At 49.8% G+C, this 17,278-nt stretch overlaps 1 protein-coding gene across 1 annotated transcript in view; it reads right to left on the bottom strand.

Annotated features, from left to right (window-relative positions):
* FHAD1 (forkhead-associated (FHA) phosphopeptide binding domain 1) overlaps positions 1-17,278 on the bottom strand; it is a 165,177-nt gene that overhangs the window by 21,571 nt on the left and 126,328 nt on the right. Inside the window, exons 19-25 of the mRNA XM_010850050.1 lie at positions 16,161-16,268; positions 11,422-11,595; positions 9,311-9,536; positions 6,807-6,891; positions 4,051-4,157; positions 2,181-2,340; positions 653-785 (exon numbers count right to left, since the gene is read on the bottom strand). Of these exons, the coding sequence (XP_010848352.1) occupies positions 653-785; positions 2,181-2,340; positions 4,051-4,157; positions 6,807-6,891; positions 9,311-9,536; positions 11,422-11,595; positions 16,161-16,268 (993 nt within the window). The remainder of the gene's footprint in view (positions 1-652; positions 786-2,180; positions 2,341-4,050; positions 4,158-6,806; positions 6,892-9,310; positions 9,537-11,421; positions 11,596-16,160; positions 16,269-17,278) is intronic.

The raw sequence follows: 17,278 nt of genomic DNA on the forward strand, positions 1-17,278 counted from the left end.
GGTGCCGCCCCATGTGCCCACCACTGTCGAACCAGCCCACACGCTGGGCCTTGGGGATGAAAATTTCCAAATCATTTGGTATGTTTGCCTCAAAAATACAATTTCAAACTTGGGACAAACAAAAGCATGAGGAAGATCTTCACGTACATTTACTTGAAAATATGCCCATGAAATAGTATTATGTGGGAAAAAAGAAATGTTGCAGAATAAATATGGTTTGAGACTATATTTTGAAAAAAAAGTCTATCAAATAAATATATGTATATGTAAGCTTGTACATGTTTGTGTGTGTAAGTTAAATTTGTTTCTCAAGAATCCCATGATGGGGTGGCTGGCATTATGCCCACTTTCCAGACGAGGGAATTGGTACCAGGTTGCAGGGTTTCTGAGTGGAGGAGCAGGATCGGAACACAGGCAGATGGGTTCCAAGCCTGAATTTCAACCGCTGACTGTATGAGCGTGTGGTGGTTTCTGTGAGGAAGAGGGCTGATGGTACCTGTGCCCAGCTGATGATAACTTTATACATTTCACATAAGCAAGTCATGCTTTTGGAACTTAGAATGAAGATGTTTTCAAAAGCAAAGAAAGCCTCCATCAGGCTCTTTCTTAGCTTATCTTTCTAGATGCCCCCGGGGATGGGGCAGGTACTCACCTCTTGGCTGCTCAAGAAAATATCAGTGTGGACTGGTTCTATCTGCACTGAAATGTCACACATCTTGGTTGTGTTTCTGGGCTTCTGTTCCTTCTCCTTGTGCAGCTGGAGTTTTTGTTTCTCTTGGGAGGCCCTGGGGGCAGAGAAGATGAGTCACTGAGCAGGAGGGTGGCTGGCCGCACAAGGTTTGGGAACCACAAATTACCTTTGTACTCACAAGCAGAAGTGGGAAAGGGACTCCATGTTTACAGGGAGCCGAAGTCTTGGAGCCTTCAAGCTCCTGCCTGAGGGTTTCCAGATAATTGAGCTTGTTGGTTAGTGACCAGGGAGGCAGGCACCTCTCCATTCTTGCCTCCTGCACTGGGTCTGCAGGATACCTGCTGTGGCATTTATGGGGGCATTTAGTGCCTGTCTGGGCTTCCCTGGTAGCTCAGATGGTAAAGCGTCTGCCTACAATGCAGGAGACCCGGGTTTGATCCCTGGGTCGGGAAGACCCCCTGGAGAAGGAAATGGTAACCCACTCCAGTATTCTTGCCTGGAGAATTCCATGGACGGAGGAGCCTGGTGGGCTACAGTCCATGGGGTTGCAAAGAGTCGGACACGACTGAGCAACTTCACTTAGTGCCTGTCTGCTATTTCTAACACCTGGTATCTGTCAACCCTTCTATTTCTCATAATAGTCCCATGAGCTAGGGACTCTCCTTGCCCCATTTTACACCAGGAAAGAGACACGGCAATTTCCCTGTGGTCATGGAGCTTATAGGTGAAGGCACCTGGCTTTGAATCCAGGCAGCCTGGGCCTGGAGCCTGTACTTTTAACCACAGTGTGAATCCACTTTGGCCATGAACCATGAAGCAAATGAAGCTACGGGTTACACATGAGACATCAATTTTATTAAAACTTTCTTGGAGAAAACATTAATCTTATATCAAAATATGGATAAACTATGGATGAAAATGCAAACTCACATATGTTTCATAGACAAACTCGCAGAACAACAATATATTTAGTTTAAGCTGACATCCAGTTTACACTTTTGTTCAGTCAGCATTTATCAAGTTCCTTTACATGCCAGGCGTTGTGTGAATGGTGGGGAGTCAGTAGCAGGCAAGGTCTACAAGGGGTCCTCATGGGGAAGGCAGACAATTCAACAGGTGGGAGCAGCCTGGCTGTGTGAGAAGTGTTAGATCAGGTGACATGCAGGGACTGAGGGATCCTGGGCAGAGCAGGAGCCCTTGGCTATGTTTGGTGAGGGTGAGTAAAAGAGGATTTCCTGGAGGAAGCCGCATTTAAACTGAGACTTATCTGAAATATTGGGCAGGAATCTCTGAAGGCTCAGAACTGAGCAAAGTTCTAAATGATGAGGTTGTGAAGCAATGAAACATATGTCATTCACTCATTCATCTACTCATTCATTCAACTCTTTAACCATCATTGACTGAGCCCTTCCTCTCTCTATGTCAGGCTCCCTGGGTACTTGGGTATGCCTGGGCTCCCCACACCTGCTGTGCAGGCCTTCCCACCCACCTGAGAGCCTGCTTGAGGACCTCCAGCTCCTTGTCCTTCTTCTCCACCAGGCTGGTCATCTGCACCATCTTGTCCTTGAGCACGCTTAGCTCACTGCTTTGTTGCTGGACCAGTGCCACGTTCCGCTCCAGTTCTATCTTCTGCTTCTCGTTCAGTTCCCCTGGGGGATACATGCAAGCTGTTGGCAGTGGGGTCTCCTGCCTTGGGTTTCCTGGAGGGCCATAGCAGATCTGCCAGGCCTCCAAGAACCATGAGGCGGTTCACCCTCCAGGAATTCTCAGGGGGCTTCAGTAACGGCCAGGAAGTCTTCTTGCAAAAAAAAGAAAAAACCAACGAAACCGCCCACCAGCATCACCTTTCGATGAGCGCCGGCGCCACGAGGCAGCCTGTGTGGCGCCCGCCTGGCCCCAGCTGTCAGGGCCTGTGTGCCTGTGGCATTTTAGGGCACCTTCAGCAGCCTGCTTCTGCATCTGTTTGCCTGAGGCTTCTGAGCCCTCTGGAGACAGCTCTGCTCACGTGTCTGCCAGAGGCAACAGCCTCCAACTGAGGCCCAGTGGAGACAGGCTGGAGCACACAGCCCAGCCCCCTCCCCGTCAAGGTGGCACTCAGAGGGCTGTGACCACATTGCTCCCCAGCATAACCCCCTCCCTGGCAGAATTAAGCTCTGTCCCCCACTGTGCCTGATGACAGACAGCATGGCAATTCTTTATCTGCTTTCTTCCCTTCCCTGTCTCACTTCCCTTCCATTGCTGTTTTCCCTTGGATCATCTCTCAAATAAACCACCTGCAGTGGAATTCTGGTCTCGGGGTCTGCTTCTGGGAAAATCCAAACTAAGACCCCTACGTTGTCTTGGATCTTCATAGCAACCCTACAAGGCAATTCCTAGTAACAACCCCACATCACAGGTGCAGAAACCGAGATTCACAGAGGTCAAGGGACTTGTCTAAAGTCACCCATCTAATAAATGGCAGATCCAGAACTGGGTCCAATGCCTCCCGATTCTAGCCTTTCTGCCGCAAGCTCTCATATCTTGGAAGGGGGAAATCCCTCTTTGAAAAATCCTGCTATAAAAGTCCTGGGGACATCAATTGGTCCAGACACAGGGAGTAAACACAACTGAAGGTCTGGGATACGCAGGGCTTGAGATGGACCAGATAAAAGGAATAGTCTTCACCCTCCCTCCACCCCCTCCTAAACCTAATTATACCTCCCGACTCCTGCCCTTTGGCTAAATGGAAGTTAGGGATGGGAAAGAAGAGGCAGCTCTAACAAGCAAGAAGAAGGGAGGCAGAAATAAGTCTGTGGAGAAGAGGAGCCAAGTAGGAATATTCAGCCAGACTTGTGCCCATCCGGAAGAGAACAGACCTCAGAGCTATCTTGCCCCTACTCTAGGTGGGTCCTGATGTCGATGTGAGGGACAGGAGGAGGCCCAACAGGCAGATGTGTGGTGAGTGTTTTTGCATCAGAGGCAGGAGAGACCTAGGGTACACTTACTCTAGGTCCATAAGCTGGTGGGCGCTAGGACTTGTGCTGGCTGGCCTGCCAAGTGAGGGGGCCCATGGATGACCTCCAAGCCTTTGCTCCTACAGACAAATCCTCTGTGGTCAACAGAGATTCTCCCCGAAACAGAAAGCTGCATTTCTACTCAGAGGTGTGGAGCCATGTGAGAATGCTCCCTGTGATCCCATATCAAATGGAATCAGTTCAGTACCCGCAGCTTTTGCTGATCCTGAGTTACAAGTGCTGTGATGGCCCAGGACAGCAGGTCGAGGCAGGGTTTAAATGCCTGGCCTTGCAACCCCAAAGACCCATTTCTTTCCTTTCTCAAAGTGGGTTGGGAAATTGAGAAACACAGGCAATTGTACAAACCTCTCAGGTCTGACATTCGGTTATGAGCTTCAGTCAGGTTCTTCCTTAACCTCATGATGATCTCCTGCTGAGACAGGATCTCCTTCTGAGCAGTCAATAAATCCTCTCTGAAATTCACACACATAAAAAAACAGACCAAGTCAGTTCAGCTCCATCTCTGTGGTGATGCTCCAGTGCCTGGAAGGGGAAAAGTACAAAGGCAATGTGATCCTCCATCAGTGATGGTCCAATTTGGGGATGATGCCACCCCCAGCAAGGGTGATAAGCACACTCTTGAAAAGTTCTCAAAACAAGAATCCGTTTTGATGCGCCTTCGTTATAAAGAAACACTTGGAGACAGAACAAAGGATCCTGGCTGGGTTTGCTCTGAGGCTGAAATACAACTAGTATCAAAAGGACACCTCTTCCTGCTCAACCGTCTGTCAGCAGGAACCAATGCTCTCATGGACTTTCGATCTTTGGCGCAAAGAAGAGGGGAGGCTATTTTTGTGTGTGTGGGTTCAGGGATTCTTCGAGGATGAGGAAAAAGAAAGAGAAGAGGACAGTATGGCTTCTGTGCTTTCACCAGCTTCTTTTAATTCCTGATGGAGAGAAGAGGGACCACATGAGTGGGTGGTCTTCAAGTGACCCTTTGGGGATGTAGGGGCTCCGGGGGCCCAGAGAACTAAGCGGGGGACACAGAGAGGTGGATGAGGGCAGGTCCTTGGTCCCACACCCCAGAGAGTGTGTCTTTGGGATCAAAATGATCAGGGTGGCTGACTGGGAGGTGATGTTTCATGGGAGGGGCCCAAGGTGATGGTGGGAGAGGGACCTTGAGGGCCTTATGAGCATGTATGAGACACCCCAGCCCTGAGAGAAGCATATTGTGTGTGTGTGTGTGGTGTGTGTGTGCATGTGTGTGTATGTGCATGTGTGTGCTGGGGCAAGAGGAAACACTGCAAAGGGGGTTTAGAGATTGAGTCTCTCAGTTAAGTTCAGTTCAGTTGCTCAGTCATGTCTGACTCTTTGCGACCCCATGGACTGCAGCACGCCAGGCTTCCCTGTCCGTCACCAACTCCCGGAGTTTACTCAAACTCATGTCCATCGAATTGGTGATGCCATCCAACCATCTCATCCTCTGTCAGCCCTTTCTCCTCCTGCCTTCAATCTTTCCCAGCACAAGGTGTTTTCTAATGAGTCAGTTATTCACATCTGGTGGCCAAAGTATTGGAGCTTCAGCTTCAGCATCAGTCCTTCCAATGAATATTCAGGACTGATTTCCTTTAGGATGGACTGGTTGGATCTGCCTGCAATGCAGGAGACCCAGGTTCGATTCCTGGGTTGGGAAGATCTGCTGGAGAAGGGATAGGCTATGCACTCCAGTATTCTTGGGCTTCCCTTGTGGTTCAGCTGGTAATGAATCCACCTGCAATGTGGGAGACCTGGGTTTGATCCCTGGGTTGGGAAAATCCCCTGGAGAAGGGAATGGCTACCCACTCCGGTATTCTGGCCTGGAGAATTCCATGGACTATAGTTCACGGGGTCACAAAGAGTCGGACATGATTGAGTCTCTGGGCAGGTATTAGTGTCACTTCATTTGTATTCACAGTCTTTTGAACTACAGCCTCCTCTTATATAGACCTTTGAAGGTGGTGTCTGTGTTTATTATGGAATAAAGCAAAATACTTGCAGGCTGCATGTGAAAATTGAAAAAAAAAAAGATTGGTGATCACTGGAATGGATCACACACACACACATACATGTCTGTCTGTCTATCTAATCTCCTTGGCTGTGACTTTTCCAACTTGAGGATGAGACTTTGTGTCGAGTGTGTCCATCATTAAGGAAGTGAACCAGAGAACAACTTGATGCTGATTCTTTTCCAGGTCATGGCTACTGTTTTCTTTACAGAGTTTAGGAGGAGACATGAACTTTACAGGAGGAGACAAACTTTTCAGAACATGGAGATTGAGAGTCTGTCTGTCATTGCCTTCTTGGGGTAAAACCTGTGTGACATGAGACTTTGGTAATTGGTATATGGGGCAGGGCTCAGGCTGATGGCTTGCCTTCTTTGAGAAACTTTCTGAATCCTTTCTCTGCATCATGTTACCACCTTCTGCTTTGTATGATGCTTGGCAGTGTCTTTCAGGATCTTTCCCATCCATGGGTTTTGTTTCTCTGGAAATTGTCAGCTCTTTGAGGGTTGGGAAGATCTGGAGAAGGGAATGGCTACCCACTCCAGTATTGCTTGGAGAATTCTATGGACAGAGGAGCCTGGTGGGTTGCAGTCCGTGGGGTCACACAGAGTCGGACACAACTGAGTAATATCACTTCACTTCTTTGAGGCTCCAGATATGGACCTTTGGGTTGGGAGGGGTCTTCAAGGTCATTTAGTCTAACCTCTTAACTTTTAACCCTCTCTGGGCCCCCACTCCACCAAACGGCTTCCACTGTTTTGAAACCCCAAAATGGGCTTGCCTCAGGTAGGTCTTTGGGGAAAATAGCTAAGTAGTAACATTAGCTGGCATTCATGTGCTTCCTTATCTCACAAGCCGGGGGTGCTGAGGCACAGGAGGGGACATGACCTGCCCGGGGCTACATACCTGGAGAGTGTTGAGTTTAGGATTTGAACTTAGATCTACCCAGATCTTTCCATGACACCAGTGTGACTTACTAAAGGGACTGAGAAACTCAACCAGCAGCAAGGACTGCACAGACTCAACTCTTGTCAGATTCTGACAATGTGACCAGAAGCAGGAGTCCCATCCAGTACTCACATCAGGTGGTCGCACATTGCATCTTTGGAGCTGCTCTCCCCTAGAGGTGCTGCTGCAGGGTCCGGCTGTGCGTCCCCCTCCTGGGCTGAATCAGAGGGACACGTGAGCGTCATCACAGTCCTCAGGCAAGAGATATTTTCCTTCCCCTTTGCTTATCAACAGAGCAAACCTCAACTGACAATCCTTCCCTCCACCCCCAGCCCTCTCCACCTAATGTGAAACACCATGTGTTCTGTGTCACAGGCTGCCCTTCCCCCATGCATGAGCTTGTGACATCTTTCCAGCTACTCTCTGAGGTGGTGGTGCTTCCCAGGTAGCTCAGTGGTAAAGAATCCGCCTGCCAATGCAGGAGACATGGGTTTGATCCCTGGGTCGGGAAGATCCCCTGGAGGAGGAAATGGCAACCCACTCCAGTGTGCTTGCCTGGGAAATCCCATGGACAGAGGAGCCTGGTGGGCTACAAGCCATAGAGTCATAAACAGTCAGACACAACTGAAGCGATTAACACCCACTGATACCACTGACAGCTGCGGAAGTGAGCACAGCATTGCTGGGACCTGCTGGTAACCACTCTGTTAAGGGGTGAGAGGTAGAGCCTTAACCCCTCCCTGGGTCACACCTCCTGCCCCATTTCCTGCTCTCCACTCAGATAAGAGTCTCGTCCTGTGCTCACCCCCCAGTTACTCCTCAGCCCACTGCCTTCCAGTTTCCGCCTCTGCCCCCATCCTCAGTTCACTCGCTCGTTTATTTGTTCAACAGATGCTTATGGAACATCTGCTTGACTGCAGGCATGGATCTAAGTCTGGGGTGACAAAAGAAGTGTCCCAGCTGGAACACCCTCCCTCTGCGCTGGGCCTGGGCTGGGGACCGAGTCCCAGCCTGCTCTTGCCGTGGTGCCCTGAGCTGGAACACCCTCCCTCTGCGCTGGGCCTGGGCTGGGGACCGAGTCCCAGCCTGCTCTTGCCGTGGTGCCCTGAGCTGGAACACCCTCCCTCTGCGCTGGGCCTGGGCTGGGGACCGAGTCCCAGCCTGCTCTTGCCGTGGTGCCCTGAGCTGGAACACCCTCCCTCTGCGCTGGGCCTGGGCTGGGGACCGAGTCCCAGCCTGCTCTTGCCGTGGTGCCCTGAGCTGGAACACCCTCCCTCTGCGCTGGGCCTGGGCTGGGGACCGAGTCCCAGCCTGCTCTTGCCGTGGTGCCCTGAGCTGGAACACCCTCCCTCTGCGCTGGGCCTGGGCTGGGGACCGAGTCCCAGCCTGCTCTTGCCGTGGTGCCCTGAGCTGGAACACCCTCCCTCTGCGCTGGGCCTGGGCTAGGAACCGAGTCCCAGCCTGCTCTTGCCGTGGTGCCCTGTTCATGCCGCGTCCCGTGTCAGGGCAGTGACCTGGCAAACTGTAGGGATGCCGCCTGGTGGTCCACAGCTGAACTCCGAGTGTCTAGAATGAGCTCAGGACACAAGAGCTGCTCAGCTAAGCGTGCTGAATGAATGTATCCATGAGGTGAGTCCTGACAGCCTGTCCAGCTGGCTTGAGACTAGGACCACGGTTCTCAACCAGGAGTGAGTTTACCCCTAAGGGGACGTTTAGCCATGTCTGGAGACATTTTTGGCTGTCACACTGGAGTGGGGGGCGGGCATGCAGTGGGTAGAGGCCAGGGACACTGCTCAACACCCTAAGTGCATAGGAAAGTCCCAAAAAAGAGCGCTGCATTCCATGTGCCTGCTCAGTTACTCAGTTGTGTCCCGCTCTTTGCGACCCCATGGACTGTAGCCCTCCAGGCTCCTCTGTCCATGGGATTTCCCAGGTAAGAATACTGGAGTGGGTTGCCAGGTCCTTCTGCAGGGGATCTTCCCGATTCAGGCACTGAACCCACATCTCCTGTACTGGCAGGCAGATTCCTTACTGCTGAGCCACCGGGGAAGCTGATTTAGCCCACGTGGCAATATCAACGCTCAGGATGAGAAACCCTAGGCCGAGGCCCCTACTGCCAGAACTCTTCTCCAAGAGCTCACTGTCTTTACTTTTATCTGTCACCCGTGGTCATTCAGGGCAAATAAATGCTCACAACTCTGAGTTCTTTCTTCAGGCTTTTTTTTTTTTTTAAAAAAGAGATAAACCCCAGCTGGTTGTGAAAAAGCATTAGACAGAGCCGCAAATTGCTGATGGCAGAGAGATGCCTTTGAAAGGGCCCTGCCCGGGATGCTTCCATGGGGAAAGGACGATTCCCATCGTGTGTTCTGACACCACTCACAGCCCCAGCAGCCTGTGCTGCTCCCTGGCTGACTGGCTCGGCACAAAGCCTGTCTCTGTTCATCGTGTTACTTCTGCTGAACCTGGGCCTGGAGGGCACCTAACCTTGCAGTGCAACAAGGACAGGGCCTCCAGAAATAGAGGGGCTTTTAAAATGAGACGCAGACTTCTTCTTGTCCATCAGCCTGGAGGGACCCACACGGTCATCAGGACCCACCCTGAACGCTAAGGTTCCCTCGGCGTCTCTTTGGACTGACCTGGGTCATTGTCCTTCAGCGTGGCGATCTCTCCTTCTATCTTTCTGTGGTGTTCGGTCACTTTCTGGAGTCTTTCCTCGAGGCTCACGATCGTCTGGGAGTGCTGCTTGATTTGTTCCTTGTATTCCATGATTTGTTTTTCAAATTCGTGCTTCTGTGATTCCTGCTCCTCTTGGAGGGCCATTACTCTGTGCTGTTGCAGCTGCATCCGCTCCTCCATCATGATCTGGGGAAACAGACATGGTTCCTGTGACCTTGGGAGCTGGGTAAGACGATGAGAACAGGAACGACACGGCCCCTCTGCACCCACTGGCACTGAGCTCTGCCTGCCCCAGGACCTTTGCATGTGCTGTTCCCTCTGCCCATACACTCCTCCCCCAGCTCCTCACAAGGCTGATTCCATGTGAAAAAATTCCCAGCTGTGCTGGGCTGCAGCTCCAGTGTCACCTCCTCTGAGAAGTCCTCCTGGACTGCCTATCTAAAGAAGACATCATCCTGTTTTATTTTCCCCGAGGCACTTATTACCATGTGAACCATCTCATGTCTTTATTTCTTGCTCCCACTAGAATGGAAACTCCACGAGGACAGAAACTTACCTTTTCTTATTTACCGATATGCCCACAGCATCAGAGCCCAGATCCCTGCCACAGCATCTAGACCCAGATGCTCAATAAGTACTGGCTGAGTTAATGAGTGAACAACTTTATAAGAAAAAGTGAATAAATTTGTATTTCTTAAAAACAAAAGTTACCAGTGGCCTCCTGATGGTGAGTCACACCCCTTCCCATGACTACCCTCCCCTCTTGCAGCCACTCCGTACACCTGAGTCTCAGTGCCTCATCCTTGCTCCCCTCCCACTCCCCCCACCCCTTCCTCTGCTCTCAGGATGAGGTCTCCTGCCACCTGGATGATGTCATTCTCCCGCTCTCGGGATGATGTCATCCTTCTCGCTCTCCATTCCTTGTTAACACGATGGGCCTCTCTTCTCCTCCGGATGCAGACATTTTCTGCCCCAGATGCTCACACACGCCCCCTCCTTCAACCATCACTCCACCGAGGCTCTCTTCCAACTTTAGGCTTCATGTCTCACTTCCTGCCCCAAATCTAATGTGTCACTAAAAGTTTGGGCAACTTTTGAACTTTGATACCCTTACCCTCGGTTCAGTCTGAATGCTTTATCTTCTCCAGGAGACAGTCCCTCTCCCACAAGAGACCTGCCCCCATCCCCCAGCCCAACCTCTATCTTTCCAGCAACCCCATGTGCCATCACCGCCCCCCTCCATGGTGCCCTGGCTGGAAGCTCGCCTGCCTCCTTGGCTCCTCCCTCTCCTCGGGACTCCCTCTCCTCAGGAGCTAACTGTCAATCAGTTAGCAAGTCCTGCCATTTCTCTGGTAACTCCCTCCATAGCAACTCCTTTTCCCCACTCCTCTGCTACCCCGAATGTCCAGGTCCTGTGATTCAGGACCTTGGGAATGGCCACCACATGCCACACCCCTGAGCTGCTGTCTCCAAGCCCAGTCCCTCTCTACTTCCCTCTGCCAGGTCAGTCCTTATTATGTCCTTGTCCACGGACCTGCCGGTTAAATGTATGAATGACAGGTCATTGCAATATTGAGCCCTGATGATGAAGGGCCTTGAAGGTCAAGCTAAAATTGAAAAAGGCTATCTTAAATTCTATGGAATCATCACTGGCCCCTAAACTCCAGGGCTGCTCTGTATCATCCTGGGAATAGCCTGAATTACATCATCTCAGAAGGCCCTAGAGAGAGGGTGTTATAGCTTCTGTCTACCTTTCATACTAAATTAATGCCTCTCAACAGGGGGTGATTCCCCTCCCCCTCCCCCCCTACCGGGGAGATGTGGCAAAGTCAGAAGACAGTTCTGGTGGTCACACCTGGGGTAGGGTGCCACTGGCATCTTCTGGGTGGAGCTCAGTGGGTGCTGCTGCGCATCCTAAAATGCACAGGACAGCCCCCCAACTCCCCATGAGAGTCACCCACCCAGAACATCAACAGTACGGAGGCTGAGAACCCCTGGTCTAAACCACACACGGCATCGTGATCTTGCGTCAAAGGGAGAATTCTGCCTTCCCTGGAAGGCACTGACTTACCATTTTCGTCTTGGCAGTTTCCAGTTCAGCTAATGTTTCATTTAATTTCATGGTGAGGTTCTCTGCTTTCAGACTTTCAGCCATCTTTGTTTTCTGAGCCTTTTCTAGCATGGCCAGTGCATCATTTAATTTATTATTTAAAATGTCTTCTTTTTGCATTTTTAAATCCATTTCCTAGACAAACAGCAAACATCAAATGAACAGAAATTCAGGTGTAAATATTTACCCCAGCCTCCCCCTTCCCCTGTTTTCAGAGACGAGGGGACCTCTGTTCTGTTATTGTTCTGTTGATCCTTTTAAAGTCCAAAGTCCATGCTTTCTCTGGAAAGTTCCAATTATTGCAGAACTCAAATTCAGCTGAGATCTATCTCCTTGAGATTTCTGGCCCCTGAGCTCAGTTCTGTTACTTGGAGCTCATTGAACAAGTTTTATTTCTCTCGTACGAGACAGCCCTTTAAATATTTGAGAAGGCTGTCATGTCTCTCCCTAAATCTGTCTTCCAGGATAAATGTGCCTAGTTCTTCACCCTCAAGTCATAGGATCTGTGTTCAGGACATTCCTCCAACTTACTCCGTGACTTAGGCCCTGAGATGACCTCCCCTGGGGACCCTGGGATGGTTAGACTCCAGTCGCCGTGTCCCCAACATCTTCTACCTTCTCCTCGGACCCATTCTTCTCATCTTTGTCAAAATTCTACTCTCTTTCTTGAGTCCCTCCCCAAATAGTGCAGAAAGTGGGCTTTGTGACAGGCACTGTGCTGGGGCTGGATGGACTTCATCTACTTATTTGACTTGACTTTTTAGGGCAGTTTTAGGTTCACAGTAAAACTGAGCAGAAAAATTAGAAAGTTTTCCTTTAACTCCCACCCCCGCCACAGGCACAGCCTCTCCTACCATCAACATCCCTCATCAGATCATCTCATTTGTGATAACTGATGAACCTACAATGACCCATCATTAGCACCTAAAGCTCATAGTTTACATTAGGGTTCAACTCTGTGGTATACACTCTATGGATTTGGACAAATGTATGATAACATGTATCCACCATTATGGAATCACACAGAATAGTTTCCCTGTCCTAAAAACCCTACGCACTCCATCTATTCATCATCTTCCCACCCCTTACCAATCCCTGATCTTTTTATTATTGCCCTAGTTTCGCCTTTTCTGGAGTGTCACATAGTCGGAATCATACTGTATGTAACCTATTCATGAACATTATTTAATCCTACCTGAAATGTATTCAGGCTTCCCTAGTGGCTCAGATGGTACAGAATCGGCCTGCAATTCGGGAGACCTGGGTTCGATCCCTTAGTTGCACAGATCCCCTAGAGGAGGACATGGCAACCTACTCCAGTATTCTTGCCCGGAGAATCTCCGTGGACAGAGGAGCCTGGCAGGCTACAGTCCATAGGGTGGAAAAGAGTCAGAAACGACTGAATGACTAAGCACAGCACAGCACAAAACATATTCTCGAGGTGCAGTGCTAGGCATTCCCAGACTCTGTTGGAGGCAGTGAAAACCGGTATGACCTTTCTGAGAGTGTCACTTGGGAACCTGTTTCACGAGCCTAAAAATGTTCATATCCTGTGACCCACTGATTCCACTTTTGGAGATGTATCCTAAGGACATAACCCCACACGTACACAAAGCCCCTGACACAGAGCTGCTCAGACAAGCATTTTTCACTCCACTGAAAAGAGAGACACCCCCGTGCCCAAGGGTAAATGAATCAAGGTTCACCCAACACAGTGCAAACCCAGGTCATCCTTTACTGGCATGTTGCAGAAGAAAGTTCAATGATCTGTGGACATACTTGTAATGTATTAAGTCAAAACGCAGCATGCACAGTGTAACAGTGTAAATAACTTTGTAACAAATCGATGTTTGTCCATGTCTGTCATAGTGATCATCATAAAGCTGGTCTGGAAGGAATCACATCAAAATGTCATTAGTGGACTTCTTTGGTCCAGCAGTTAGGAATCTGTGCTTTCAATACAGGGAGTGTGGGTTCAATTCCTGGTCAGGGAACTATCATCCCACACACTGCATAGCATGGCCAAAAGAAAAAATAAAATAATTTCATTACTGGTAACTCTGCTCGGTGGACTCATGAATGATTTTTTCCATACTTCTAAAAATTTCTAGAGCAGTTACTCCTTTTATTTTTTAAAATTTATTCTTAATTTTTTGGCGTGGCCACATGATATGTGGGATCTTAGTTCCTCCACCAGGGACTGAACCCACACACCCTGCATTGGAAGCGTGGAGTCTTAACCACTGGACCGCCGGGGAGATCCCAGGTGCTCCTTTTATAACTAGGAAATGAAACTGATTTTTTTTTTTGAAACAAAACAGAGCATGGTTCTCATCATGTGATGCCTGTGAGCCTCGCCTGGGAGAAGCTTCATTCTCTCCGTACCACCACTGAACTCTGTCTGTTCTTATTTGGGGTCGTGATGTGGTCATTACTGTTGAGAAGTCCCAGTGCAGACAGTGTGCGGACCTGGCCTGAGGAGGCGCTCCCTGGGGGTCAGCGCCAGGCACAGCACACAGCAGAAGCACTCCAGCCATCCCGAGGAATCCACAGAGAACTGAGATGGTTTATCTGATGGGCCATGAGGTTGCCTCAGGTCAGAACATGCTGCCTGGCATCTTTGCTCCTTGCCAGCTACTCAGCAGCTTACTCAAGTCCAGGGTTCCAGCAGGTCTGAATTTATTTTTCCCCCCTCTCTCCTCTTTCTCTCATATAAATCCTGTTTTCACCCGTAGAGATGAAATCAGTTTTTCAAATGCTCTCCTGTGTGTGCTAGTAAAACGGCATGCAAATAAGCCTTCCTATGTCTGACTGGGTCTTAGACCTTGAACTTCCTTGGTCTATCCTGGTGCGTGGGGAGTCCCTGGGGTCGAGTCCCACTTCTCAGCACCTGATGTGATGCCATCAGCCTGCCTGCAGGGTTGTCACAAGATCTTCCTTCCGGTGTTACTGCTGTTTTCTCTAAGGCTGCTGTTGGCGACACTGTTGATTGCATTAGTCTCCTCTGTCATGATCCTGAGGACAGATGTTCTCTGGGTTGAGTACCCAGAATGGTCTAATTTCCAGGAGCACTTGGTCCATTTTGTCTAGTGAGCTACACAGCCACTGGGTGTTCATTTTCACTGGGCTAATAAAAACTGTGACCCAGTCACTGATTTTGTGATACACACTTTTTTTTTGTTTGCATTAATCTCATTCCTAATCCATTTTCTGCCCCAAATAATCTACTTTAAAATTCTAATTCCTCCTTTTCTGCTACCCCTAACTGAAGTATTTTATGGAGGAGGCATGTGAATCATTGGGGAAACAAGGCTGCATGGAGAGATGGCCCCTCCTGGGCTCCCTCTTGGGCAGCGTCCACAAGGAGTCCTGAACATGTGCATCAGCCCAGAGCTGACAACTCTCACATCATTTCACCCAGCTCATCCTCTGGACACGCTCCAGTTGGTCAAGGCCCCTCTTAAAGTGGTGCTAGGGTGTGCATGCGTGCACACATGTGCTCAGTTGTGTCCAACTCTTTGCGACCCCATGGACTATAGCCCTGTCTCCTCTGTCCATGGGATTTTCCAGGCAAGAATACTGGAATGGGTTGCTGTGCCCTCTTCCAGGGGCTCTTCCCAACCCAGGGATTGAACCTTTGTCTGCTGCATTGCAGGCAGATTCTTTGCCACTATGCTGCCTGGGAAGCCCTTACGGATAGGTAATCCAGACATGGTTTACTGGCACCTTGAGCAGGGTCGTTCCAAGAGCACCAGCACCCCTTGGGCTGCTTTAAAAGTACAGATTCCTGAGTCCACTCTATAGAGAGTGAATCAGAATCTCTGGGGCTAAAGTCCAGGGATTGGGCATTTAAAATTACCACCCCCTCCACAGTGATTCTATGTGTATTAATGTTAGGGAAACGTTCATCAAAGAAAATGATCCAAGACTGATGTGAATAGACATAAAGACTTGTTTGGTCCCATCTGGTCTTGACAATCCTTTGAAATTGTATTTGCCTGTATTTGAATCTAACTCATTGTTGTCAGGTTGTCTGTTTATCACTTGCCGTGACTTTTGAGACACTGACCTGTATCTGTGTGTGTGTGTGTGTGTGTGTGTGTGTGTGCCCTTTGTACTGCTGGGACCCAGGAGGGTGGAATTCAGTCCTCCAGCTTGGAGATGCCTGAGACAAGGTCCTGGATAACAAACTTCAGCCGTGTCTCCTACTCCCAGTGAGAATCGTAAACGTGGTTTGATGATGAAGGTGCTGATAGCGAAGGTGACAGGTTCTGGTGGAGAAACAGCACCAAGGCGGTCGGACATTGACTCCAGGCAGCTGAACCCACAGCGAGCTTAAGGACAGACAGAGGAGCGGTGAGGATGAGGGGGTCCCGGTGGCAGATGGTCCTGGGTTCAGACTCTGCCTCTCCACTTCGTAATAATAATAAAAGCAGCCAACACACACAGCATTCGTGTCAGGTGCGTGTTGGACACACTTGTCTCTGTGTGTGTTAGACATCAAGTCTCCCAGCTCCACGAGGGTGATCTATTGGATCATCTGTATCTCATAAGTGGGCAAAGCAAGGCACGGAGGTGCTAACTGTTGTCTAATGTCCCATAGCCAGATGGCAGCAGGGGTGGGATTTGAACCAGACCGCCTGCCCCTGGAGCCCGGCACTCAGTCACGCTGGCTCCTCTTTCCTCTTAGAGAGGCATACCTCCTTCTGCTTGATTATACGGTTCTCCAGATCTTGGACCTTTTTCTTTTCCTTCTCTATGGCCTCCTTTGCTTTGTTTTTCTCATAGGCGATGCTGCTCTCGGAAATCTGGAAGTCAACAACAAGCGTTATGAGGGTGTGTGCATGAGAAAGGAAGGGAAGTGACACCCAAGGGGAAAGCTAGCATTAGTAATAGTTGACACCAGTGAGTCAGGGCTGGGGAGCTAGAGCTCAAGGAAGACGATGCCCGTTGGAGAGAGAGACATGAGAACCAGAAGTCAAGTCGTGGTTAGTTATGTCCTCAAGAGAGAGTTATTCGTCATTCAGGGTTTCTGGGCTGGTGTGCAGGAAGTGACAGGCTGGTGAGTGCTCAGGTCAAGGCATTTGATTCTGAGCCACTGACTGAACTACTAAACGGACAGACGGTGGCACCAATGTGGTCCCTTGTTGGTACCCGGCTTCTGGGAGGTGGGGCAAGTGAGGCCAAGGGCAGGGGTGGGGGTGGGGGGATGCCTCCTGTCCCAGTAGGCCTGAGGTCTGTGGCTTCAAAGGACACCGGCGGTCTCTCTCCAACCTACGAAGGCTTGGGTCTAAAAACCGAAGTCCAGGACAGTTTGCTGCAGAGAACATTTACCCCATAGATCCTGAGATGGGGAGGGGATTGGAACCCAGCCTCACCTACACAAGCCCCAGGAGGGACACAGCCAGAGTGGGGTCAAGAAACTATTTGCAGCTGTTGAAACTCTTGGAGTGATGCCTCCCACATAAATATAATGTCCACGAGAACATTTTAATGAAATAAATAATTTATCTATGCATAAACAAAAGACTGGAAAGATATGTACCAGAATGTAAATAATGGCTATTTTGGGGCAATTGAGATTATGGTCATTTATATTTTCTTCTTTTCACTGGTCTGGATCTTCTAAATTTTCTTTAGCGAATGTGCATTATTGGGTAAAAAGGGAAAACTATTGAAAACTGTTATGCTTTGGGGACAGGTGGTCCTGGAGAACAGATGATCTTCCCAACAACCCTTTGGTTCTCGCATCGCGCCCTTGGCCTCCATCCCCACTGCCCCGCGCTGCACACAGGCCTCGCCGCTGCACCTGGACTCT

This window comes from Bison bison, unplaced genomic scaffold (assembly GCF_000754665.1).
Source record: "Bison bison bison isolate TAMUID 2011002044 unplaced genomic scaffold, Bison_UMD1.0 scf7180017864289, whole genome shotgun sequence".
In the NCBI taxonomy this organism is placed as follows: domain Eukaryota; kingdom Metazoa; phylum Chordata; class Mammalia; order Artiodactyla; family Bovidae; genus Bison; species Bison bison.